The 25,587-nt window shown below is 45.2% G+C and overlaps 1 protein-coding gene across 5 annotated transcripts in view; it reads right to left on the bottom strand.

Moving 5' to 3' along the window:
• The window catches only part of DOCK11 (dedicator of cytokinesis 11), a 199,309-nt gene that overhangs the window by 132,412 nt on the left and 41,310 nt on the right, over positions 1 to 25,587 (bottom strand). For all 5 annotated transcript variants that reach the window (XM_049644754.1, XM_049644750.1, XM_049644752.1 and 2 more), the window contains exons 2-7: positions 16,397 to 16,513; positions 15,995 to 16,084; positions 15,498 to 15,580; positions 14,156 to 14,225; positions 13,212 to 13,307; positions 165 to 299 (exon numbers count right to left, since the gene is read on the bottom strand). In XM_049644754.1, coding sequence (XP_049500711.1) covers positions 165 to 299; positions 13,212 to 13,307; positions 14,156 to 14,225; positions 15,498 to 15,580; positions 15,995 to 16,084; positions 16,397 to 16,513 — 591 coding nt within the window. The remainder of the gene's footprint in view (positions 1 to 164; positions 300 to 13,211; positions 13,308 to 14,155; positions 14,226 to 15,497; positions 15,581 to 15,994; positions 16,085 to 16,396; positions 16,514 to 25,587) is intronic.

Below are 25,587 nucleotides of genomic sequence, written 5' to 3'. Positions count from 1 at the left end.
ATCCTCCGTCTCCCTCTCTCGGCCACTCCCTGGCGAGTGCGTGTGTGTGTGTGCGCGCACACGTGCGCAGGCATGCGTGGGCTCTCTTTCTCTCTCAAAAAATAACAAACATTTAAAAAAAGAAGAAGAAGAAAGAGAAGAAAAGATAACGTCTATAGCCTTACCTGAACAACGTCGATGCAGGCGTCCAGGTAGATGCAACCTTTAGATTCTTTTGAATTTTTCTCATCTTTATAGGAATTGAGAATATATGAACCATCAGGAAGTTGAGTCAAGTAAAAATACCGTCTCTTGAATACCTACAGGGGAAAACCCAGCAATGATACATTTGTTACATATACAATGCATTTGAACAGCTTATTTGAACTAAAAACCTTGAAGGGCTTGCCACAGTCATTACATCTGGACAATCTTCAGACAACTCTGAGAAGTCATCAGGAATTACAATTATCTTCACTTTCTTAAGATGAGAAAGTTCAAGCCAAGTGATTTCCTCTCAGTTAATCTAGAGAAGACCTTTTTTTGTTTTTTTGTTTTTTAACACATTTTAACACTTTATTTTTTTTTTTTTTAAAGATTTTTAAGGAATCTCTACACACAACGTGGGACTCGAACCTGCAACCCCGAGATCAAGAGTCACGTGCTTTTCTGAGTGGGTCAGCCAGACGCCCCTGTTTTAACCCTTTAAAGTTGATAAGGCATTGGGGCACCTGGGTGGCTCAGTTAAGCACCCACCTCTTGATTTTGGGTCAGGTCATGATCTCATGGTTTGTGAGTTCGAGCCCCACGGGAGGGGGTCTGTGCGGACAGTGCGGAGCCTGCTTGGGATTCTGTCTCCCTCTCTCTCTCTGCCCTTCCCCTGCTTGCTTGCTATCTCTCTCTCTCAAAATAACTGAAAATAAGCTTTTTAAAAAGTCAAGTCTATAAAGCATTTTTGTATCTGACTCACTGTCCGTTTCACTGTAGCGTCCTTTCCCCCATTTAATTGCAGAACCATGAGTGGGTTCTCATAATTCCATTCACATCACCACAAATCCAAGCACAAATACAAAAATATTCTGGAAGTTTGAAGAAAAAGACAGACATGTACGGCGAAAAAATAAAAATACAAAACGTATATACATACACATAGCCCCCATGATGTATTTTCATCTCACCTGCACACCTTAGTGGACTCGCCTATACTGTCCCATGTCCTCATTTCTGGAAGCCCAGCCTAGAATGTACTTGCAGGGAAACAGGGAGAGTCACTGCTTGCCTCCCAGTTGTCCCCCGAGTGCCCAGAATGCTGAGATCTGAGTCGATAAGCCCAATGGGATTGTGATTTGAAATCAGGCATTCACAACAGTTACGGAGGAACCTTTCACTACCAACTCACAGCAAAACCCACAGGAACGGGGAGAAGGAGGTAGACAGTCGGATTTGTTCTTGCTGGCCCTCTAGGCTCCCTTACGAAGTCTTAGACCTGATCAAAGAGGTTGAAGGGGGGATTTGGAGCTCTCTGATGAGCCTATGCTTCTTTTAATAAGCCACAGCCTGGAGACTGTGTCAAGCATCTGTTCTGGTAAAATTCCCCAGGATGCTGGATCTAACATCATTCCAGGGTGGGAATGGGTGGGAATGGAAAGAGGCTGGGACACAGGCTCTTGGCGATTATTGAGGAAGCACTTTCTTATGCTTCTTGTCTTACAGAAGTTGGCTTTAAGATTTAAGCTTGCCACTTCCAATCACCCATCTGATTATCCAGTACAGTCTCAGACTATTTGAAGAACTTTAATTATGGAAAGAGTATTATTTGGCAAGATCATTCTCGAAAATGACAATTTCTGGCCAAGTATTTGAAATACCAACAATTTATTTTTCCATAGCATGAATAAGCAAATATATATACATTTTAAGGGGCATTTCTTTTTAGGAAAATCAATAAAGAGAAATAATAACGCTCGTAATTAATTTCGACTTGTTTCAGTATCACTGATTTTAGAACGAATGACAAAAATATACCAGTGCGAGGAACACCCTAACAGGTTAGACTGGTAAATGCTACGGCTTCTATTTCAGGGAGCGGCCATGTGGGTTTGTAGATCAACAGAAAGGAGTCCAAACAGAAAATTATCACTTTGTTTTGCAACGCCAATCAAGCAAATATTACTACGAAGGTACAGAAAGTGTGTGTGCGTGATCTCACAATATGAGGATATATACTTCTCATATTTCATTCACCTACATTTAAGTTTACAGGAGCTATAGCTGAAGAAACCTAGATTCATATATAAGGAAAACGTTTATCACAGTACTGATTTTATACACACACAAATACATACACACAGCTGACTCTTGAACAACGTGGTTTTGAACTGCCCGGGTCCACTTACACATGGATTTTTTTTTTTAAACACATTACCATACTGTAAATGTATTTTCTCTTCCTTATGACTTTCTTAATAACATTTTCTTTTCTCTATTGTAAGAATACAGTATATAAGACATATCACATACGAAATATGTGTTAATTGACTGGCTATGTTATCCATAAGACTTCAGGTCAACGAGTTATCAGTAATTAAGTTTTCGGGGAGCCAAAACTTACATAGGGATTTTCCACTGCGCAGGGGGTCGGCGCCCCTAACCCGTTCCCCACTTCCCTGCACTGTTCAAGTCAACTGTATATGTTTGCTTATTTTCATGACAATGGTTCATATCTGTTATTGACATGATGAGACCAGGGGTGCTGGGTGGCTCGGCTGAGCATCTGACTCTTGATTTTTGCTCAGGTCGTGATCCCAGGGTCGTGGAATTGAGCCCTACCAGCCCGGGCTCCATGCTGATCATGGAGCCTGCTGAGGATTCTCTCTCCCTTTCCCTCTGCCCCTCTCCCCTGCATGTGCGCTCTCTCTCTAAAATAAAAATCGGGGCGCCTGGGTGGCTCAGTTGGTTAAGCTCCGATTTCGGCTCAGGTCACGATCTCACAGTTCATGGGTTCGAGCCCCGCATGGGGCTCTGTGCTGACAACTCAGGAGCCTGGTGCCTGCTTCGGATTCTGTGTCTCCCTCTCTCCTTGCCCCTCCCCCACTCACGCTCAGTGTCTCTCTCTCTCTCTCAAAAACAAACAAACATTTAAAAAACTTCTAACAAAAATAATTTTTAAAAATAATAAATAAATGAAAATGATGAGACCAGACAACCTAAAACGACACACTGTGCCCAAAGGAACAAAACACCCTGTTTCAAAGCTATTACAGTAATTATGCATGGCACAAATGAAAGCACATTTCCCAGGTGAAAATTACAACCCCATTAGAATCTGACCTGTGATTCAAACCTAAAACTCGAGTAGAATCCACTTGCAGAGTCCATAGCCAGCAACAAAGAGAGTGGAAAGGGAAAGGAAAACACAGAGCAAAACATTTGTGGTACGGAGTCAAATTATAGTCCGTGAAATTTTTTTTCACGTACAGCTGCCTCACCAAGCAAAGACGTTTTGTGGCAGCCGCCACTTCCAATATTAGCAAAGCACATCATTACAATAGAGAGGGAAAGGGATCTGAAATTACAGTAAATCACTTCCTGTAACATTGCAATTATGTCTAAATGGGGGTACTGAGGTAGGTAGCTCATGAATCCGGGGAGAAAACAGATGCCTGCAAATCCTCTGACCTTGCTTCTCGGCCAGCACGCCTGCTCACCAGCATGAAGCTGTCCTCAAGACTCTGCTTCTCGGCTTCCTCGCTTGTAAAATGGGATCCGGCCACGGGATCTATACGACCATTTTTTTTTTTTCACAATCTACAAATAATTGTATCGAAACTGAACAAGTAACACAGCAGCCTTCCTAGGGTAGGGGCCACCCTCTCCAAGCAATTTCTCACGGGCTCGAAATGCAATTGGTACAGGAAGGAATTTTAAGTCATTGCTATGGAAATCAGGCTCTGCAACAACAGATCTGAAAGATCTGGAAGATCTCTTCTCATCCTAAGAGTCTGGGCTATATGTCGGGTTTCAACTTCTGGGGAGCTGTTAAAATAAGGACTATATCAGGGCGCCTGGGTGGCTCAGTCGGTTAAGTGTTCGGCTCTTGGTTTCAGCTCAGGTCATGATCTCACGGTTCTTGGGATCAAGCCCCGGGTCAGGCTCTGTGCTGACAGTGCGGAGCCTGCTTGAGATTCTCTTTCTCCCTCTCTCTCTGCCCCTCCCCTGCTTGTGCTCTCTCTCCCAAAATAAATAAATATGAAAAAAAAATTTAATTAAAAATAATAAAATAAAATAAGGACTATATCAAACAGTGGCAATTACTCTGTCTCATACCTCTCATTCTGCAGCCCTCAAGTCCTTTGTAACCAACAGCTAATTCTGTTAATGTCACTGGAGATAATAAGCTAATTAGCCACACTTTACTTAACAGCAAACTGAGCGACCAACAGCTCACTCAAGTTTACATAGGCAAGTCAAGGGCAGAACTAGAATCAGGGGCACCTGGGTGGCTCAGTCGGTTAAATGTCCCACTTCGGCTTAGGTCAAGATCTCGTGGGTTCACATCCCACGTCGGGCTCTGTGCTGACAGCTCAGAGCCTGGAGCCTGCTTCAGATTCCGTCTCCCTCCCTCTCTGCCCCTCCTCTGCTTGCACTCTCTCTCAAAAATACATAAACACACAAACAAAAAAGAACTAGAATCAGAAGGCTAGGAGGATGACAAAGAAAGTCTTGCCCAAACCCTCCAATGGCTTCCCATCGAAGACCACAAGCCCTCACCATAGCCTACGATGATGATGTACGTGATCTGGCCTCAGATGACCTCTTGGGCTTTATTTCTAATTATGCTACTCGAGCTACACCGGCTTACCTGCTGTTCCTCAAACACCCCCACGCAAGTGCCCTTGGGTCTTTGCACTTTCTGTTTCCTTGGCCTGGAATCCTCTTCCTCCCCATATCCACACAGTTCACTCTGTTACTTCTAAGAGGACCACCTGCCCTCGTGATGGCGCAACATTCTATCTTTTTCAATCAGCAATCGCTAGCCAAATACATCTTCTTCATCCGTTTTGTTTATTCGCTGCCTGGCCCTTTCAGTCTGCTAAGGCCCACATCTCATCCATTGCTACATCCCCAGTACCTACAACGGCACCTGCAGACTCAATACAAGCTTGCAAAAGAAATGATGAATGAATGAGCAATTCATTCCCCAGTACAGATTCTCCAGTGGTTGCATCCAATAGAATGGTATTTCTCTGTACTGTCCGTATTCTTCCTCCTCCTCGCCTTTATTGTTTTTCCTAGATGGTGGACACAGCTGAAAATTGCCCCACCTTATTCAGTGAGGAGCCTGGATCCTGACGAGCGGCCCACTCAGACCACCCAGAAGAGTAACACAGAAAGGAAGCCAGAAGAGGTAATTCTCTGGGATCGAGTCTTGCCAAGTCTCCTTAAAACCCTGAGCTGTCTGGATGACAACCTTTGAAACATTTACCACATGACCCTTTCTGGAGCCAGAACAAAGGCTTTCTGTCACTCAGCTGAATCAAAGATGGAGGGTAGGAAAGTTCGAGCACGAAGTATCCTCAAGTCAGGAGAGCCTTTTATCGTGCGATCTACCAAGTCTCAAGAGTGTTCACGTACGTGCGTTACCTAGAGGGTAATTTCTTTACTGCTAGATTACATGAACCAGGCGCCCTGAGAGAGAATGCTCTGAACGATTTAGCAAAGTAGGTAGGCAAAGTAGGTGGGCCAGGAGCGATGTGGGAACGGGGCTGGAGAAGCTTACTTGACCGATGGCTCAGAACAGAAGACAAGGGGCAGCGAGGAAGCGGAGAAGGCAGGAGAGCAAGACGACAGAAACCCTACCAGTACGTTGGCCACCTAATATATCACCTATCTCTCTTCACCCTATCATTTTACAGTCCTACCAGATTTTAATATATCACATAGGTCTACCCTCTGGGAAACTGGTTACAAATCAAATAGCTTTCTTTTTTCTTTTTTCTTTTTAAAAGAACTCCACCATATCTGGGCACCGGAGATTTTTTTTTAACTACTTAGTCTGAAGCGAAGTCTACTGGGAAAGGTCTACAAATCCGCCCTTCTCATTGCGGACGGGTTACTTTATCAGCTTTATTTCAGTGGTTCACGGCCCTGCTCAAATTTTTGGCGACCCTCGATCACCCGCAGGGTAGGGCGCACATGACCGATCCCACATTCAAGGTGTTCCCACAATCCTCCTAATAATCTAAATCTAAATAATCTAAAATAATACAAATGGCTGACATCTGTGGAGGGGTTAGCACTTAATCGTCCTAACGACCTTGTATGAGGATTACTATTATCATCTCATGTTACAGAGGAGAAACTGAGGCACAGGGCGACACCAATGGATCCAATGAAATTTGTCCTCCCAAGACTAGCCAACTTCCCCTAACACACCTGCCCTGTACATATTGCCTCCAACACCCACCTCCTGATTTCCTTCCTTTGAGGCCCTACCCCCTTCAAAAAGCCTCCTCTGACTTCAGATCACAGTGAGCTGGACTCACAGAACACTTGGTCTCTGTACCACCTTTAAACAATATATTATTTTTTTAAGTAAACTCTAACGCCCCATGTGGGGCTCGAACTCACCACCCTGCAATCAAGAGTCACACGTTCTACAGACTCAGCCAGCCAGGCACCCTGTATGCCATTTTTATTGGGCGTCTCATCTCCCTGAATAGGTTTTAAGTTCTACATGTGAAACTTTTCTCTACCCTTTGCAATGCTAACACCTTGAGGGGTGCCTGGGTGGCTCAGTCAGTTAAGCATCCGACTTCGGCTCAGGTCATGATCTCACAGCTCGTGAGTTCGAGCCCCGCGTCGGGCTCCGTGCTGACAGCTCAGAACCTGGAGCCAGCTTCAGATTCTATGTCTCTCTCTCTCTCTCTCTCTCTCTCTCTGCCACTCCCCTGCTCATGCTCTGTCACTCTCTCTCCCTCAAAAATAAATAAACATTAAAAAAAATTTTTTAACCAAATTAGTGAGAAATCCCTTACCCATAAAATGACGACAATCTGTTTGTTCTAATAAACATAGTGACCTTGGCCTCCCAGAAATTCTTCTAATATCGTATGTGCTTTCTTTCTTGGGCAAAACTCCCTCGATCTGTTGTTCTCCCAACACAGAAGGGAAAAAAACCCTCCTGTAACAGTCAAAGAATAAGCGAGGACTTTTTGACTCTGGATATATAACAAATGGCTCTCTTTTGTGCAAACAAGAAAAGGGGGAGGGGGCAGCAGAAGTGAGTCATACATCAAGCAGTTGAACTTACAACCCCGATAACATACCAAGACACTTCAACATTTAATTGCTAAGAATGGGGAGGAGGAACTAGAGGAATGCGACCAAATTGAGCCAAGAAGAGGCATAAAGGTGGGTGTCCCAGGGGTTGGCCAAGAATCTGCCTTTTTTTTTTTTTTTAATGAAAAACCACCCTCAAGATCAGACTCTTCCCTATTCCATAGATCATTATATCCCCTAGGAAAAATAGCTCTAAATACCAGCGGAAGGTCAAATCCAACATCATAGCTATCTAGTCCACATTAAACTGCCTCCACCGATATGGAAAGGAGCTGAAAAAAGCAGATGTTTCCAGCGGTTACTTGAGAGAGAACGTAAATGAACAGGTTTCTGTCAAGATTGGTGTTTCTGTCTAAGAGATCATTTATTCTCAATGCTATCTTAAACTATTCTCCAAAACTTTTCCAGGAATTGAAGAGTGGCAGTGGGGTGTGTTCTCATTAACTAGAAAGTACAAATTGAGGAAATTAATCACCGATGACAAGGCTTGTCTTGTTTTAACATGAACACCAAGAGCAGAGCAGATCATAAGCTCTGAGTAAAATAGTCGCTGCGAACAGACAACCCCCGAGAGCTGCGCGACGCCAGCAGCCTCCTCGGTGAAAGGAAGCCATCAGGCACCGAAAACTGTGACTTGTGCCCTAATGCACATCATGACCAGCTTTCCTGCAGCCTGGGCTCCTCACGACTAATATCCCAGCCAACAACGGAGAGGCTCAGCAAGCACTTCGGGGAAAATCATGACAATGGCAGAAAATGATATAGACACGATCTTAACCACCCTGAGCTGGAGGAAAGGCGTGTGTTGGGGAAAATGCACATTTTTATTCCATAAATAGGGAGTCTCCTAGTCTTCGCATATGAAGAAATCAGCTTAGATCCTTCACCAGCCCCTCTTCCATAGAGCCCATCACTATCAACTTGAATGTTCTTGCAAAACTGTCTAGCACCTCGCTAGGGAGGATTAACTTTCTGAAGCAGCCTATATATGAATGACTTTAGCTACATTATTTATGTCACATGACAGATCATGTGGTTGCTTTCTCAAAAGACCTTATAAAGTAGGAGCCTCTTTTTTTAATGTTTATTTATTTTTGAGAGAGAGAGAGAGAGAATGAGCAGGGGAGGGGCAGAGGGAGAGGGGACAGAGGATCTGAAGTGGGCTCTGTGCTGACAGCAGAGAGCCTGATGCAGGGCTCACACTCATGAACTTGGGAGATCATGACCCGAGCCAAAGTTGGACGCTTAACCCACTGAGCCACCCGGGCGCCCCTAAAGTAGGAGTCTTCTGATTCCCTTTTATCTACTGGACTTTGCTGAGTTTCTTCTAACCCTCTTTCCTTCTTTTTTTTTTTTTCTTTCCACCTTCTCTCATGACTCCATTTCTCCCTTCCTTGCCATTAGATTCCCTTATTTCTGATAGTCAAAAAGTCCAGGAAAAGGGGGCGTCTGGGAGGCTCAGTCGGTAGGCTATCTCATTCTTGATCTCAGGGTCGGGAGTTCAAGCCCCACACTGGGCGTGGAGACTACTTAAATCCAGGGAAAGGACTCGAGCTTGCTTATAAAAACAGCTGTCGTCCATAATTTCAAAGTTGCCAAAGGACTAACTTACATAATTTTTAAAACCCAGACGTTTTTAGATGAATAAAGCCCCTTAAATTGACACATCACCCGGAAAGGTACCAAGCTGCTCTAACTTTAATCCGTGTCGATCCCGGTGGAATCTGCAGGCCAATGTCAAGCCACAGCACACGAAGGAGGCACAGATAAAATAGAAGGGAAGGCACATGGCTCCCATAGGCTGTTATTTGCTAATGAGTCGTGATTCATACCAAGATCCTTCTGTTGGAGCTTCCTGGTGAGTCTCCTGTCAGTGGGAGGGGCTATCAACGCTTGAGTTGTGTGACAGAAAAGGTTCTTTGCTCTCAACCCTGCAAGCTCTAGGCCTCTGGTGCTCATCGCTAAAGCCGCCAAAGCTTCTCGCCGGTGCGGACTAGACGTGCTAGCCGGCCGGGGAGCCCGGATCACCGATGGTGAAACTGCCTCCGGTATCAGGAAAATAACTCAGATAATCACATGCCCCACTCATCTTCCCGTTTGCTTAGGAGACTCATTAGTATTCTTCACTTCAAAGGCTAACATAATAAAAACGCATACAGAAGAGATCTTCCTCTCAGAATGGCTCCTGAACTGTCAGCCCTGTGCCTCAGTTCCTCTGTCTCGAGCTTTGCCAACTCTCCAAGAGCTGGGTCAGTGCTCACTCCATCTTTAGATTTAGACTCTCTCCTATGTCTGAGCCAGTCCAGGCCCGCACCAGGAAGAACGTGTCTGATCCGCCACCTAAGGGTGCAGGCCCGAGGTCCCCAGGGTGCCGCAGCTCACAGGCCCAGACTTCCGCCCCCCTCCCCCATGACCCTTCTCCATAAGCCCTCTGTTTCCATAGAGAGGGCACGGTAAACGCTACGAGTTTCAACCAATTTTCATGATGCTGAGCTAAATAACAGTTAAAACACAATTCTCATAGGAACAACAAAATATCTTGGCAAAACCCCTCAGACACCTTTAACGGAGTCTGGCCGACCCTTCCTCTCTGCCCATCCTAGCTGTGATTAATCCTGAAATCCAATACTACTGCTTAGGAAGTAAAACGGGAAGAACACGGGATGTGTAATTCAGCTCCCAGAAATCCAAAATGGAAGGCCAGCATCCATAATGGAGACTAGCTGGGATCAGTGAAATCCGTGACCCGGCACAATTCCCAAATCTCATTATGGCCGATTTCAAATTATTCCCTATTCGTTTGTTGTTGTTGTTTTAAGAACTGTGTAGCACATATGATCACTTCGGTTTATTGCTCTTTTCCTTTCTTGGCCTACTGTGTGGTAGAAGTTTGAAAAAGAAGTGTTTTTATCCTATGTGGAAGGAAGGAAGGAAGGGAGGGAGGGAGAGAAAGAGAGAGAGAGAGAGAGAGAGAGAGAAAGAAAGAAAGAAAAAGAAAGAAAGAAAGAAGTGGCAGAAAGAAAAGAAAAGAAAAGAAAAGAAAAGAAAAGAAAAGAAAAGAGAAGTGGCCAAAACATGAGCAGCTGGGGTGAAAAAAGAGGCAACATAAAGAGCCTCGCTCAGCAACAACAGACCAACAATTAGCTGGAGACAAGCAGCAGCTGTCCCCTTCAGCCAGGCCATGTGGTCACCAAGTTGCCTCAGTCCCACCACCCACTTCATGAATTTATGGTCCCTGCCCGGCCCCTGTGAGTGGTGGACTTTGCAACCTCGGGGATAGATAATACAGACGCTAAACCATCAATCTTGGACCACTTGCCTGAATTAGTTTTCTGTTGTCGTTGCAACAAATCACCACAGACGTACGGGCTTCAAACAACACAAACGTATTCTCTCACGGTTCTATAGGTCAGGAGTCTGACGTGGCTCTCGCTGGGCTACATCGAGGGGTGTAGCAGAGCTGGGTTCCTTCCTAGAATCTCTAGGGGAGAACCCATTTCCTTGCCCTTTCCAGTTTCCAGAGGCTGCCTGCATTTCCTGGCCAGTGGCTCCTTCCGCCATCTTCCAAGCCGGCAGGAGAGCATCTCTCTCTAACCCTGCTTCCGTTCCCCCCTACCCTTTCCCTGTCCCTCTTCTGCCTCCTTCTTCCACTTTTAAGGACCCTGTGATTACACTGAGCTCACCTGGATAACCCAGGCTACTCTCCCTACGTGCTGATTAGCAATCTTAACTCCCTTTTGCCACGTAAGGAAACATTTACAACTTCTGGGGATTAAGAGGTGGCCGTCTTCGGGGGGTGGGGGGCGCCTTATTCTGCCTACCACATCAACCAGTCTGTGTTTCACAAATTACGGAGGAAAATTAAAAGCATGTACTTTTTACAGGCAACTGCAGTCTGATGTGTAGTATATGGGCTCCAGAAAAGTTGAAGGTAAAGCAAATTACAATTTAAAGGCATTAGAGTAATTCACCATTGCAAAGAATCCTGTGGTGAATTGTTCTGTAAAGGTATTAATTCCCCAAGGTCTTGTTTCCTGAATCCAGATTTCCATACATCAGAGTCATGTTGGGCTACAGCTGAAGTATGGATAGAACATTTTAATATTTTGAGTATGTTGGGAGCGGAATCAAAACCCACGGAACCGTTTTCTGACAAGCCGCACAGAATTATGGCCTTCACGCATGCATTTCTGAACCTGATCATTCTGATAGGAGATGTATTATCATAAAGACTTCAGTCTCACTCACTCAGCTAGTAAGCGCTGATCGTGTGCTGTTTAAGAGCACAGGCTCGGGCGATTGCCCGCCGAGGTTCCAGTCCCATGTCTGGACATCTGGGGCCGTGTGGCCTTGGGTTAACCACTACATTTCTTTGTGGCTCACTTTCCACAGCTGTACCCTAAGAATGAAAAGAGGACCTCTCTCATAGGGCCGCCACAAGGATTATATGAGATCCAGAATACAAAACACTCCGTTATGGCGCCTGGAACATATTAAGTCCTCGATGCATGGATTCATCGCCACGCGCTAAGGCCCCTGGTGAGGTGCAGGGGACACGCAGGAAGCAATCCTACAACTGGGATTCATCATGTTCGGGGCTTGAAAACGAAAGGGGAGAACTGGACATAGCCACTGAAGGGAAAGCAGCAGGCACAATATTAAGACAAAACCGGAGTCTTCTCTTGGTAGACACCATGGTCGCTGCTCGCAGGCTGTGTGAAAGACAGAATGACCTCCGATACTTAATGGAAGGGTGAATCATCCTCAGCAAACCACATGATCTTCTATCGAATATCTGAACGAACAGTTACATTTGGTTATCAGAGAATACTTTGCTTTTCTGCTCAGACTCATCAAGGACCTTGTTAGTTTTAACCTCTGGATTTGGACGGCTCATCACAGCCCCTGGAACAAAAGCCAACTTCACGCCCCCAGGCATTCAAGACCGTGCACAATTTTCTCCCTCTGTTTCTACCTTTATCTCGTACGAAGCCCGGACGCAAACTCACTGTTCGGGCCAAACTACAAAACGCTGCGATTCTCTGACAGCCCTAAGGTACCGCTTTGTAGAGTAGTAAATTTGCTAGGCTTCTTATCCAGTCTGGACACCACTGGAGGCCGGGGACCTCCTCTTAGGCGTCCATATATTTCCCCTCAGTGACCAGCATATAATCTGCACCAAATTAGTATTTGCTCAATAAACGGATTACCCTGCCCTTCCATTCATTACCTTCATTTCCAGAACAGGAACCTGCGATGCCCTTTTGTTTCAAAGCTTTTATCTTCATTCAGCTGACAGCCTCCTCTTTAAATTTCTCTTATTTTTAATTGAGGTATAGTTTGAATGACAGCCTCCTTCTTCAACTTCCTGACTCAGAATAATTACATTTCTTTAAAAAGTTGCACTTCTAAATTTATCCTGAAGGTTGCAGATTTTTAAAATTCAGTACCTCTGCGGGAGCCTGCGTGGCTCAGTCAGTTGAGCGTCTGATTTCGGCTCAGGTCATGATCTCGCGGTTCGTGGGTTCGAGCCCCGCATCGGGCTCTGTGCGGACAGCTCAGAGCCTGGAGCCTGCTTCGGATTCTGTGTCTCCCTCTCCCTCTCTGCCCCTCCACTGCTCATGCTATGTCTCTGTCTCTCTCTGTCTCTCTCTCTCTCTCTCTCTCTCGAAAATAAACATTAAAAAAAATTCTTTTTTAATTAAAAACAAAATAAAAGAAAATCCGATACCTCTGTGAGGATCCCCTCAGTCAAGTTTTCTTCTGTTCTGTTTTGTTTTGGCTATAGGGCTCACTGGAAACATTTTTTTAAAAGAAGTATTTTTCTCCTACACAGGCTCCTCATGACAATATCCTTACAACGATGAAATAATATAAGAAGCACTTCTTACCTTCATGGTAACTGTGATGGTGCTATTTACGTTTGCTTTATGCAGCCAGCCTTGTTTTATCACACCGCCCTTCTGAGAACACAACGAAGACGAATCCTGAAACAGGGCAGAAACCATCAGTGAAACGGCCAGCCGTCCAATCAAACATTTGGGGGACACAAACTGGGCCCTGCCCCCATTTGCCAATTAAAGCATAAAGCCCCCACCCCACCCCCGCAAAGGTACCCGATTAAACTGGAAACTGGAAACCAGGGAATGAAAGGCTTTGTGCCGTGTATGCAGTAGGTACTCAGTATTTACTGAATCCTAGGAGCTGTCTACTGGCAAGGTCTTCTGCACTAAGCGAACAAGTCAAGCTGCACCTCATAGTGTCACAGAGGGGGGTCTGGGTGGCTCGATCGGTTGGGCATCGGACTCTTGACTTCAGCTCAGGCCATGACTTCATGGATCGTGGGTTCGAGCCCTGCGTTGGGCTCCACGCTGACAGTGGGGAGCCTGCTTGGGATTCTCTCTCTCTCTCTCTCTCTCTCTCTCTCTCTGCCCCTCCTCTGCTCACTCGAGCTCTCTCTCAGAAATAAATAAATAAACTTTAAAAAAAATGTCACAGATATCCGGGCCATCTGTCCCATGAGGGATCTATTAGGGAGCAGAGTCCAGATGAATCATCACACCGCGTGCCCAGACGGAGAAAACCAACTCCACGAGCTCATCCCACAGGTGGGGAAACACGTTTCCGGTCCAATCCCAGCCCATTTCAGTTGATCTTTCCTAAACTCCATTTGGAAATGCAACAATTTTACAACAAAACAACAACAACAATTTTTGTTGAAAGCTGGCCGCAGATCGTTCAAAAACCATTCTGTCCCTCATCTCTTCCCAAGGAAGTCTCTCTCAGCAGAAGCGACCTTGAGGAAAGCAGTGCAGGGGGGCCCCCCCATCTTTACCTCATCTTTGTCACAGTCCTCATCAATCTCAAACACATGGTTGGGTATCTTTTCTGGTCGCAGAGACTTGCTGAAAACGCAAGAGAATTAGGTCAGATGCTGACGAGAACCGAGAGGAAAATAAAAGCAAGACGAGCAGACTTTCCTTTACAACCAAGAAGATGCCAAGACACAAGGAGGACGGATTCTGTCCCCCTTGCCAAACTCAGATGTTCCCCTCTGACTCAACGTATGCTACCTTTCGTCTATGGACTCGCACAGGCACAGCCAGCCACAAAGCGACAGCTGAGGCCAGATATTTTGTCAGGGACAGCACAGTCGTCAAAGATGGTGTGTCAGAATCTGTCAGTGGTGGCAGAACCTTGTCTTTCGCCGGGACAGAAAGCAACACGGTGTAATCCTGGCTCTTCCCTCTGTCTGCTGTAGGAACTTGGACTGGTCGTCCATCTTGGGATTCGATTTTAAAGGACATTTTGAGGACTGTTTTCTCCCCTAGGAAAAGTGTTCCTGAAGACCCCAACGGGCTACACGACAGCTTATTTCTTGAAAACATTTCCCGTAGAACAGATAGACTACGAGGTCAGTAGTAGTACAGATGAGGAAAGGGCGAGCAGGGAGGTTCAAAGAGACTGAGTGACCGGCCCAAGGTCATCCAGTTAGTAAGTAGCAGAAAGAGGAGTTGAACTCTAACAAGGAAGATCTGAACTGACTCCTGGGCCAGTATGCTCGGGGCGGTCAGTCAACTCAACTGAGAGAGATACGCTTTTGGGGAGCCTGGGTGGCTCTGTCGGTCGAGTTTTCAACTCTCGATTTCAGCTCAGGTCGTGATCTCACGGAATGTGAGTTTGAGCCCTGCGTCAGTCTCTGTGCTGACAGCGCAGAGCCTGCTTGGGATTCTCCCTCCCCCATCTCTCTCTCTGCCCCTCCCCCACTCGCAGGCCCTCATGCACACACACTCTCTCTCAATCTCTCTCTCTCTCAAGATAAATAAATACACTTTAAGAAACAAAAGAGAATGTCTGGGGTCACTGAACTAAGCCAAGTACCTTCTAGCATTTTCCTTGACGCCCCTGGAAAGCGCTCACTGCATTATCCAGAATCAAATAAAGATGATTCTAAGATGCATCTAGGCCAAAAGGCAAACTCCTACTTGTTGAAAGAATTTCAACGAGCAAAGTAAACACATATTCAGTTATCCAAAGTACGTTTACCAAACACGCGGGTTGCTCACGGCTTTGCCTTATTACAAATTACAACTGAGAAGCTTCAAAAGTGGTTAGAAAAAAGGTAAACCGCTGAGCAACTCTCCTCTTGAAGAGTCTCCGTTGAATTCTCCACTTACCATGGCAACATTCGAAAGTCCCCGGAGAAGTCTTCATACTTATAATTTACCACATGCCAATCTGTGCTATAGGTTTTAATACACTGAAAGAAAACAGAAATCCTTCACTGGAAACATTAAAAAGTACACACATATCCAGCTTCTTAAAGTCTCGCTGTAAGCTGACAGACTTTCAAAAATCATTTGGAAGATGTCGGCACTGGGATCTTCCTCTGGGGATGAACACGGTCTCCCTAACCCAACTGGCAGCAGTAAATCCCAATTCGTACAGCCTTTTGAACAACTGTCACTCCAAGTCCAGAGGGTGTTCAAATCCCAAAGAGAAAAACCAAGAACCCATGCCATTTGGCACGGTATTTAAGCTGCATCCCCTCTCTCGCCTCCTCTAGACTCGAAACGGAGATCTGCCGAGTTATAGTAATTTTATTTCCCGCTTACAGTAAAGGAAGGATATTGTTTCAGTGTGATAATTACTCTGTGGACTTTGAGTGTCTTACCTCTTTGACAAACAAACTCCGGGCTCTTTTCTCAGCATCGTCTGGTACAGTGGACTGCACTGTTCTGCGCTGACGGCTTATCACCGAGATCTAGAAGGCAAAGGAACATTCTTGCCGTAAGAATTAGCTTGGAAAGTGCGAGGGTTTTCCTTTAAAGAAGTGCTTGTGGGGGCCCCTGGGGGGGGGCGGGGCTCAGTCGGTTGAGCCTCGCACTCTTGATTTCAGCTCGGGTCACGGCCCCAGGGTCATGGGATCGAGCCCCACGTTGAGCACGGTGCTCCGCATGGAGCCCGCTTAAGATTCTCTCTCTTTCTCTCCCTCCCCCCTCTGCCCCTCTCCCCGACTCGCGCCTTCTCTCTCTCTCAGATTAAAAAAAAAAGAAAAAAGTGCTTGCGAACTCACAGATATGTCTTCCATCGGAAACATAAGCAGGTCTCTGAGGGGGTCGCTGTAAATCTGGGTTTTCCTTTGGGTGATGACATTCTCATAGTCCAAGGGCTCAACAATTTTGGTCTTTTCCTTAATAAGAGACAAAAATAAAAGTGAATATGGTCAAACTCACAAGAGATAAGTTCCTCTCCGTGTGCCAAAGACACCTTACTTCATTAAAGAAGGGATTATTGATGATAATAGGCGCTTGGACACTTTCACAACAGACGTTAAGTAAATAAACACCATAACTAGACACGCACACACCAAACACATACATACACACACAGGTCTCTCCGCTGAAGTCAAGAGCTCTGGAGAGAGAGCACTGTCCTCTGTTTATCCACGTGCCATCCAAAAATGTAAGGTCAAGCAAAACCTGGTATATCTGGAAGGCTGTCCATCGATTTTTGTTGAACTGGCTCTGCTCACTGGGTAACCGAAGCAGAGAGGGTATCAGCATCCGTGTGCCTGGTGCAGGCACGGCCAGGGCAAGCCCGGGTATCGGAGGTGGTCGATCCACTGGGAAGGGCACAAGAGGATGAGGTTCTGGGTGGCACGGTCAGTGGGTCCCTGTCGGGACTTCCAGGTGACCTGGCTACTGATAGGAGGGCCCCAGCTTGAGGCTAGGGTTACAAGGAGCAGGGTGGGTGACTGAGAAATCCAGGATAGGACTTATTGATTAGACCAATACTAAGTTAGCATTTACCAAGCCCTTTCTATATGCCAGCCACTGTGCCAGATGCCTTCTCTGTGTTTTCGCATGTAATACTCATGACCCCCCTATGAAATAGGCTTGGCCTGGGGCTCCTGGCTGGCTCAGCCAGTGGAGCATGCAACTCTTGATCTCAGGGGTCATGAGATCGAGCGCCACATTAGGGGTAGAGTTTACTCATGAATGAATGAATGAATGAATGAATGAATAGAGATAAGCTTAATCTTTGTCACCGTCTTACGGACGAGGACTCTTTGCACGCAACCCACGCTACGTCACTAGTCTGCCTTCAGAGCTAGGATTCGAACCTAGGTCTGGGACTACAAAAGCTCCGTTCTTTCTACCTCACCCAGCCTTTCCTCCCCTCAGAAGTACACAAAGAGGGGCGCCTGGGTGGCTCAGTCGGTCAAGTGTCCAACTCTTGATTCCGGCTCAGGTCATGATCTGAGGGTCATGAGATCGAGCCCCACATCGGGCTCTGCGCTGAGCGTGAAGCCTGCCGGAGAGTCTCTCTTTGCCCCTCCCCTGCTTGCGCGCACCTGCACACTCTCTCTCAGAAAGATTTTTTTAATTAAAAAAACACGAAATACATAAAAATACTAACACGTGAGAAACTGAACTTGGAAGAGGACCCCACCACTTACTTCTATCATTTTTTTTTCTTCACTGAACCTATCGCCGTGGGATAGAATATCTACTTTACCTCTTTGCCTATTTGAGGGCACAGATTTCCCCTTTCTAATAATACTGCTCTCCTCAAATTGGATTAAAATTACTTAAAAAATTTTATTTAGAAAAACTACATAAAGAAAACTTGAATATAAGCTATACTGAAAGTTAGTGTCGAAATGGAATCGGAGTTATATTTATATTTGTGTACACGGTATTAGAGACAGTCTCTGGCATATTACATCCACAGACTCCTTTGAGAAGATTGTTTTTTTTAAGTTTTTATTTAAATTCCACTTAGGCAAGGGGCGCCTGAGTGGCTCAGTTGGTTAAGCGTCCCACTTCGGCCCGGGTCATGATCTCGCAGTTCGTGAGTTCGAGCCCCGCATCAGGCTCTGTGCTGACAGCTCAGAGCCCGGAGCCTGCTTCGGATTCTGTCTCCCTCCCTCTCTGGCCCTCCCCCACCCGCTCACGCGTGTGCGCGCACACGCGCTCTCTCTCTCAAAAATAAATAAACATTAAAAAAAATTTTTTTTAATTCCGGTTAGGTAACATACAGTATAATATTAGATTCAGGTAAACGATATACTGATTCAACACTTGCATACAAGACCCGGTGCTTATCAAGACAAGTGCCCTCCTTAATCCCCATCACCTACCCCATCCACCTCCCCTCTGGTAACCATCAGTTTGTTCTCTATGGTTAAGAGTCTGTTTCCTGGTTTGCCTCTGTCTCTTTTGGTTTTTTTTTCACCGTTGTTCGTTAGTTTTGTTTCTTAAATTCCACCTATGAATAAAATCATACGGTATTTGTCTTTCTCTGACTGACTTATTTCACTTAGCATAATACTTTCTGGCTCCGTCCATATCGTTGCAATGAGCAAAATTTCGTTCCTTTTATGGCTGAATAATATTCCATATATATAAACACACATTCTGCTGCTTCTTTATCCATTCATCAGTCGATGGACACGGACTGTTGGCCTAATTCAGCTACTGCAAGTAATTCTGCTATAAATGAGAACAGTTTTTATACGTGGTTCACAATTAAGTCACAGCTGCATCTCAGTTCCGTATCTGAGGAGCATCTCAGAGTTTCCTCTATGAGAGTACTTAGAAAGTTTAAACCACTTTAACCAAAGAGCATCCTATTCAACAAATCTAAAAGATCCTTAAGAAACGGTATGGGAGTGCCTCACGAAATTAAAAACAGAACTACCATATGATCCAGCGATCCCACTTCTGGGTCTTTATCCAAAGAAAACAAAATCAGTATTTCAAAGAGACATCTGCACTCCCACGTTTACAGCAATGCTATTCCCAGCGGCCAAGTCACAACGTAAGCGTCTGTCAACAGATGAACGGAGAAAGAAATGTGATGTATGCATATACTGAAATATTATTCAGCCACGAGAAAGAAGGCCATCTTGCCATTTGCAACACCGAGGATGAACCTCGAGGACGTTATAAGGGAAATGAGCCAGACAGAGAAGGACAAAACTGCATGGTATCTGGGATAAAGAAGATATGGGGTGTGTGTGTGTGTGTGTGTGTGTGTGTGTGGAATATTACTCAGCCACGAAAAAAGAATGAAATCTTGCCATTTGCAATAACATGGATGCACCTAGAGGGTATTAGGCTAAGTGAAATAAGTCAGAGAAAGACAAATATCATACGATTTCACTTTTATGTGGAATCTAAGAAAACAGAACAAAAACAGACTCGTAAATACAGAGAACAAACTGGTGCTTGCCAGAGGGGAAGAAGGTAGAGAGGTGTGTAAGACAGGTGAAGGGGACTAAGAGGTACAAAAGTTCCAGTTATGAGGTCAAGCAGATGAAAATTACAGCACAAGAGGGGCTCCCGGGTGGCTCAGTCGGTTGAGCGTCCGACTTCAGCTCAGGTTATGATCTCGTGCTTCCTGAGTTCAAGCCCCGGGTCGGGCTGTGCTGACAGATCAGAGCCTGGAGCCTGCTTTGGATTCTCTCTCTGTCTCTCTCGGTCTCTCGGTCTCTCTCTCTCTCTGCCCCTCCCCCACTCATGTCCTGTCTCTCAAAAAAATAAGTAAATGTTAAAAGAAAACTTTTTTTAAAAAAAAGAAAATTACAGCACAGGGAATACAGTCAATGATATCGTAAAAACTTTATTTAATAGCAGATGGTAACGACATTTATCATGGTGAGCATTTCATAACGTATATAAATGTCAAAACACTATGTTGTGCACCTGAAACTAACAAAATGTTGTGTGTCAACTATACTTCAATTAAGATAAAAAACCTTCCCATTGGGGTAGGACCCGAAAGGAGGACACAGACTTGATCACTGTTGACGGTAAAGATGGGTGATTAGTACCTGGGTTCTCATTATTCTCTTCTGACAACAACAAAGAAATACTATATGGTGCCATTTATATGTGAAATCTGAAAAAAAAAAAAAAAAGTAGAGTGGTAGGTGCTGGGGCTGGGGGATGAGGGAAATAGGGAGATATCACTCAAAAGGTGCAAACTTCAGTTATAGGATGAGTAAATTCTGGAGCTATAATGCACAGCATGGTGACTATAGTTATGAATACGATATCGCATACTTGAAATTTACTCAGAGACCAGATCTTAAGCGTTCTCATCAAAAACAAGCATGCAAGGGGCGCCGAGGTGGCTCAGTCGGTTAAGAGTCTGACTCTTGATTTCGGCTCAAGTCATGATTTGACTTCACGGTCCGTGGGATCAAGCCCCGCCATCAGGCACGGGGCTCTGTCCGTGCTGACAGTGGAGCCTGCTTGGGATTTGCTCTCTCCCTCCCTTCCTCCTTCTCTCTCTCTCTCTCTCTTTTCCCCTATTGCCCTCTTGGGCTCTCTCCGTCTCTCTCTAAATAAATAAATAAACATTTTTTTAAAAAAGTATGCGAGGTGATAAATGTGTTAACTAATTTGATGGTGGTAATCATTTCACAATCTATATGTATGTTACATTATCACACCTTACGCTTTGAAAATATACAATTTTCTTTTTCAATTAACCTCAGTAAACCTGGGTAGGGGGGGTGGGGAAGATGCTCACGAAGATCTATGTCCAGTCTTAAATTTGAACTTGTAGACCCACAAGATCAAGTCAAGTTGATCATCCCCTATCACGTCTGTGAATACTGGTACAAAATGAGTTGAAACAGAAGAAACAGTTCCTGTTTCGGGAACTCATATTTTCTGATAGTAAAATTGGACCTATCATGTTTTCACAGACCCAGGTGAAAGGAAAGGGATGGCAACTTCCATGCCGAACATTCAGAGTCTGTGATCAAGGACTCAGAGAAGTTAAGTGAATAAAGCCCCATCTAAGAAGGCAAGCCTGGAGAGCCTGGGTGGCTAAGTTGGTTAAGTGCCCGACTCTTGGTATCATCTCAGGTCATGATCTCACAGTTCGTGAGTTCGAGCCCCGCATCGGGCTCTGTGCTGACAGCGTGGAGCCTGCTTGGGATTCTCTCTCTCTGCCCCTCCCCAGCTTGTGCTCTCTCTTTCAAAATAAACAGATAGATGGGGGCGCCTGGGTGGCTCAGTCGGTTAAGCATCCAACTTCGGCTTCGGTCATGACCTCACGGTCCTTGGGTTTGAGCCCCGCATCGGGCTGTGCGGACAGCTGGAGCCTGGAGCCTGCTTCGGATTCTGTGTCTCCCTCTCTCTCTGCCCCTCCCCTGCTCGTGCTCTCTCTATCTCAAAATAAATAAATTTTTTTAAATTATATTTAAAAACAGGAAGGCAAGCCTGAGGCGCTGACAATAATTGCCAAGTCTTGCTTTTTGTCTTGCTTGCCAACTATCCGCTCAATACAGATTGCAAAAACAGTCCTCAAATTTCAAAGTTTAACCTGTTGAATTGGCATCTGTTAATCTCTCTGTACAATAATTTCACAAGTACCTGCTCCAAGTAACTCTGAAAAAGGAAAAAGAAAAACACAAAAAGAAAGAAAACCTTCTTTCAGCCTCCTAATGCAGTTGTGGAAACGCTTCCTAATGCGATATGGGAAAAAAGCGTAGGTCCAAAATGAATCACTTGTTTAAATGTTCAGTATATGGGGCGCCTGGGCGGCTCTGTCGGTTGAGCGTCCGACTTCGGCTCAGGTCATGATCTCACAGCTCGTGAGTTCGAGCCCCGCGTCGGGCTCTGTGCTGACAGCTCGGAGCCTGGAGCCTGCTTCGGATTCTGCGTCTCCCTCTCTCTCTGCCCCTCCCCTGCTCATGCCCTGTTTCTCTCTGTCTCAAAAAAATAAATGAAAACGTTAAAAAAAATTTAAAAAAAAAATAAATGTTCAGTATAAAATAAGCCTTCCAGACCTGAAGCCTACAGCATGCCCTAGGCTTTGAAGGCTATGAATTCATGTTACGGAACAAGGTTTCACTTTTCGTTTCAAACCAACTACACTGAGGCGCCTGGGTGGCTCCATCGGTTCAGCGTCTGACTTTGCCTCAGGTCATGATCTCGCCGTTCATGGGTTCGAGCCCCGCATCGGGCTCTGGGCTGACAGCTCAGAGCCTGGAGCCTGCTTCAGGTTCTGTGTCTCCGCCCCCCCCCCCACCCCTCCCCGGCTCATGCTCTATGTCTCTCTCTCCCTCTCTCACAAATATATAAACATTAAAAAAATAACCTCACCGCATTAAGCATTCTCCTGCTTCATTTGCCAGGGGGTAGCTGGACTGTAGAAAAAGTTGGGGTGTGTATTCTGAGTCCCACAAAGCTTACCCTAATGGAAGATCTGGGGCTGTGAGTGGGGCTTCATCTCTTCAAGAAGAAAAAAAGGAAGGACTGACCTCCCCCCCACCCCCCGCCAGGCCTCCAATCCTCATGTTTCCCCCACCCCCTCCTACAGGCTTGTTAAAAGCACAATTCAAACCGGAAGTGAAAGAGAGGCCACATTAGGAGTCAGCCCCCCAAAGAACCGCTCCTTCCTTCCGTCCTCTTCCAGTAGAATTCAGTTGTGAACTCTCTTGGCATCAGAGACAAGGAAAACCTTTGACTCTCAGAATTATCCTGATTTCACGGTGGCTCTGCCCTGTGGTCTAGAACGTATCCCCGGTCTAACTTTTGCTATTCAGCTTTACCATTTGACTATTAGACTTAACAGGGTTTCCCTTAAGAAAGCTTCCCTCACACACAAAAAGGGTCTTTTCCCGCAGGTTCGGAATTTTTCCTTCCTGCCAGCGTGTACCCTCACTGGTCAGAGAAGGCGCTTTTTCAGAACGCAAGAAAACTGGGTTTTAACCAACGGTACTTTATAAGCATTCAGAGAATAGCGAGGTCCCACTGCGAATTTCTGCACAGTTCTGTGGCGGCGTTAAGGGAAAGGCAAAAGCCTTCCTACAATCTGGAGAGAAGCAAGCATATGCTTCAGCCTTCTCCTCGTAAGCAGTGGCAGGAAAACCGTCAGCCTAAATTTGGAACCTACTCCGTTTTCACCATAAAGAAAAAAAAAAAAACCCAAAACGGTTTGCCTTTGAAAGTTCTCACTCATTGATTTGGAAGCTCTCTTGAAATAACTTGCTAGTAATATTAGTAACTTTTTTTTTTTTTTTGAGAAGGCGGTGGGGGGTGGGGGGCGCAGAGAGAGAAGGGGACAGGGGATCCGAAGCAGGCTCTGCGCTGACGGCAGCGAGCCCGATGCGGGACTCGAACTCACGAACCATGAGATCATGGCCTGAGCTGAACTCAGATGCTCAGCCGACTGAGCCACCCAGGCACCCAATATTATTAAATTTTTATTTTATTGTTTCACCTGAAGATCACTATGTGGCCTTCAGAAAACACTTTCAATATATGTTTTACCTGTTTTTTTGGTTTTTTTATGTTTTATTTATTTCTGAGGGAGAGAGAGAGAAAGCGCGCGAGCACATGCGTGGAGGAGGGGCAGAGAGACAGGAGGACAGAGGATCTGAAGCCGGCTCTGCCCTGACCCCAGCGAGCCTGATGCGGGGCTCGAACTCACAAACCGCGAGATCATGACCTGAGCCGAAGTCGGACCCTCAACCGACTGAGCCACCCAGGCACTCCACATTCTACCGGTTTCTTACCACAACCTGCCAGGTAGACAAGGAAAATACCATCACTTCAACTTCATACATGGGGAAACAGCCTCAGGGGCTTAATAAAGTTCAGCCATCTACAGCTAGTGGCAGAATCAGGATTCGAATCCGGGTATCCCAAGTCCGGATTCTCCTTTTAGCAGTGTTCTCCAAATTCAACTCATTCACACACAATCTTCAGGACTTTGGCATACCTTCTGCACTATCCTATACTTCATATTTTTCTTCAAATCGAATCTCTCCTTCATTGAAATATTTATTCAAACAGCAAGCCGTATGTCACCCCCATGAAGGAAAATAAATCCGTATTTTTCTAATCTCTAAGAAAATAAAATTTTTTCTGGATTTCTTTTTTTTAAAGGAAACTCTAGCCTCTACGTGGGGCTTGAGCTTGAACTCACGACCCGAGATCAAGAGTCACATGCTCTACCGACTGAGCCAGCCAGGTGTCCCTCTAATAAAATAAAATTTAAAATATCAATCTTTGTAGTACGGTTTGGGACGCAGTACACTTTCCCAGGCTTACTTAGGACCAAATCTGAATAGACTTCCATGTTGTAAACCCTAAAACTGTAAAGAAATGTATGATTCCCCAACCTGAGATGACTTTCTGATTTCTAACATAGAAAGAAAGAACAGGAAAGAAAGGAAATTCATCAATACAAATTTGGTTGCCGTCTACTTCCTGGTCCAAAGAGAGGAAACAATGGCTCCTTATTGGGTGTCACTGACAGCATTAACCACTTAGATTTTATGATTTTGTGGTGGTTCCCTCTACATCTACTATATGAGGTGACGGACCTTTCATCATCTTAACTATGTATGTATCATTATAAAACCATGCTTGTAATCCTAAAATAAATACGTAAATATATATACGCGCATGTATATATTCGACCATCCAACCACTCATGTACTTGTTTTAACTGACATGTAATTAACATGCAAAGTTATATCAGTTTCAGGTGTACAACATAGTGATTCGACAATTGCAGACATTAGTCAGTATGGTCACCATCTGTCACCACACAATGTTATTATAATATTATTGACTATATTCCCTATGCTGTACCTTTCATCGCTAAGGTATTTATGCTATAACCGGAATGCTCTTAATCCCCTTTACTTATTCCACCCATGCCCCAACCACCCCCCGCCCCCGCCCCACGCTCTGGCAACCACCAGCTTGTTCTCTATAATACAACCACTCATGTATTTAAGAGCTCACGTTACTAGCAAGCCTATTTATATTATCATTAGAAACGTAACCACATAATTTCCATTTTATTTAAAAAGCAATGATAATTGCATAATATATCTCTGTCTACAATGTGCAATCAGCCTGGGTTGCTTCTGCTTAGATATTACACCAAAGGTCGTTAGTTTACTGGTAAATCTTTTACTTTAGCAACCAGTTCTCCTTAAGAATTCTAAGAATGTAATGTCTCTTCTGCAAGTCTTCTGGCTTCCCAGAATCCCTCCTGTAGCACACTGGGAGGGAGACCAGAAAGCTTAGCAGCGGAGTACTGGGCGAATTCAAAACCCATTACCACCACTAACCACCCCACTCTCCAAGGTTAAGTTTCAGTGCAAGAAGGAGCACAGATAACAGCAACTGGTTTAGGAAATACAATGACTTAGCCCAAAAGTCAGAAGCCCATTTCCACGGCACTGTGATCATACTACTGTTTCGATGGCATCTGAACATATTC

This window comes from Panthera uncia, chromosome X (genome assembly GCF_023721935.1).
Source record: "Panthera uncia isolate 11264 chromosome X, Puncia_PCG_1.0, whole genome shotgun sequence".
NCBI lineage: Eukaryota > Metazoa > Chordata > Mammalia > Carnivora > Felidae > Panthera > Panthera uncia.
Note: the sequence above shows the minus strand (reverse complement) of the source record. Positions and strands in the feature narration are given on the sequence as shown.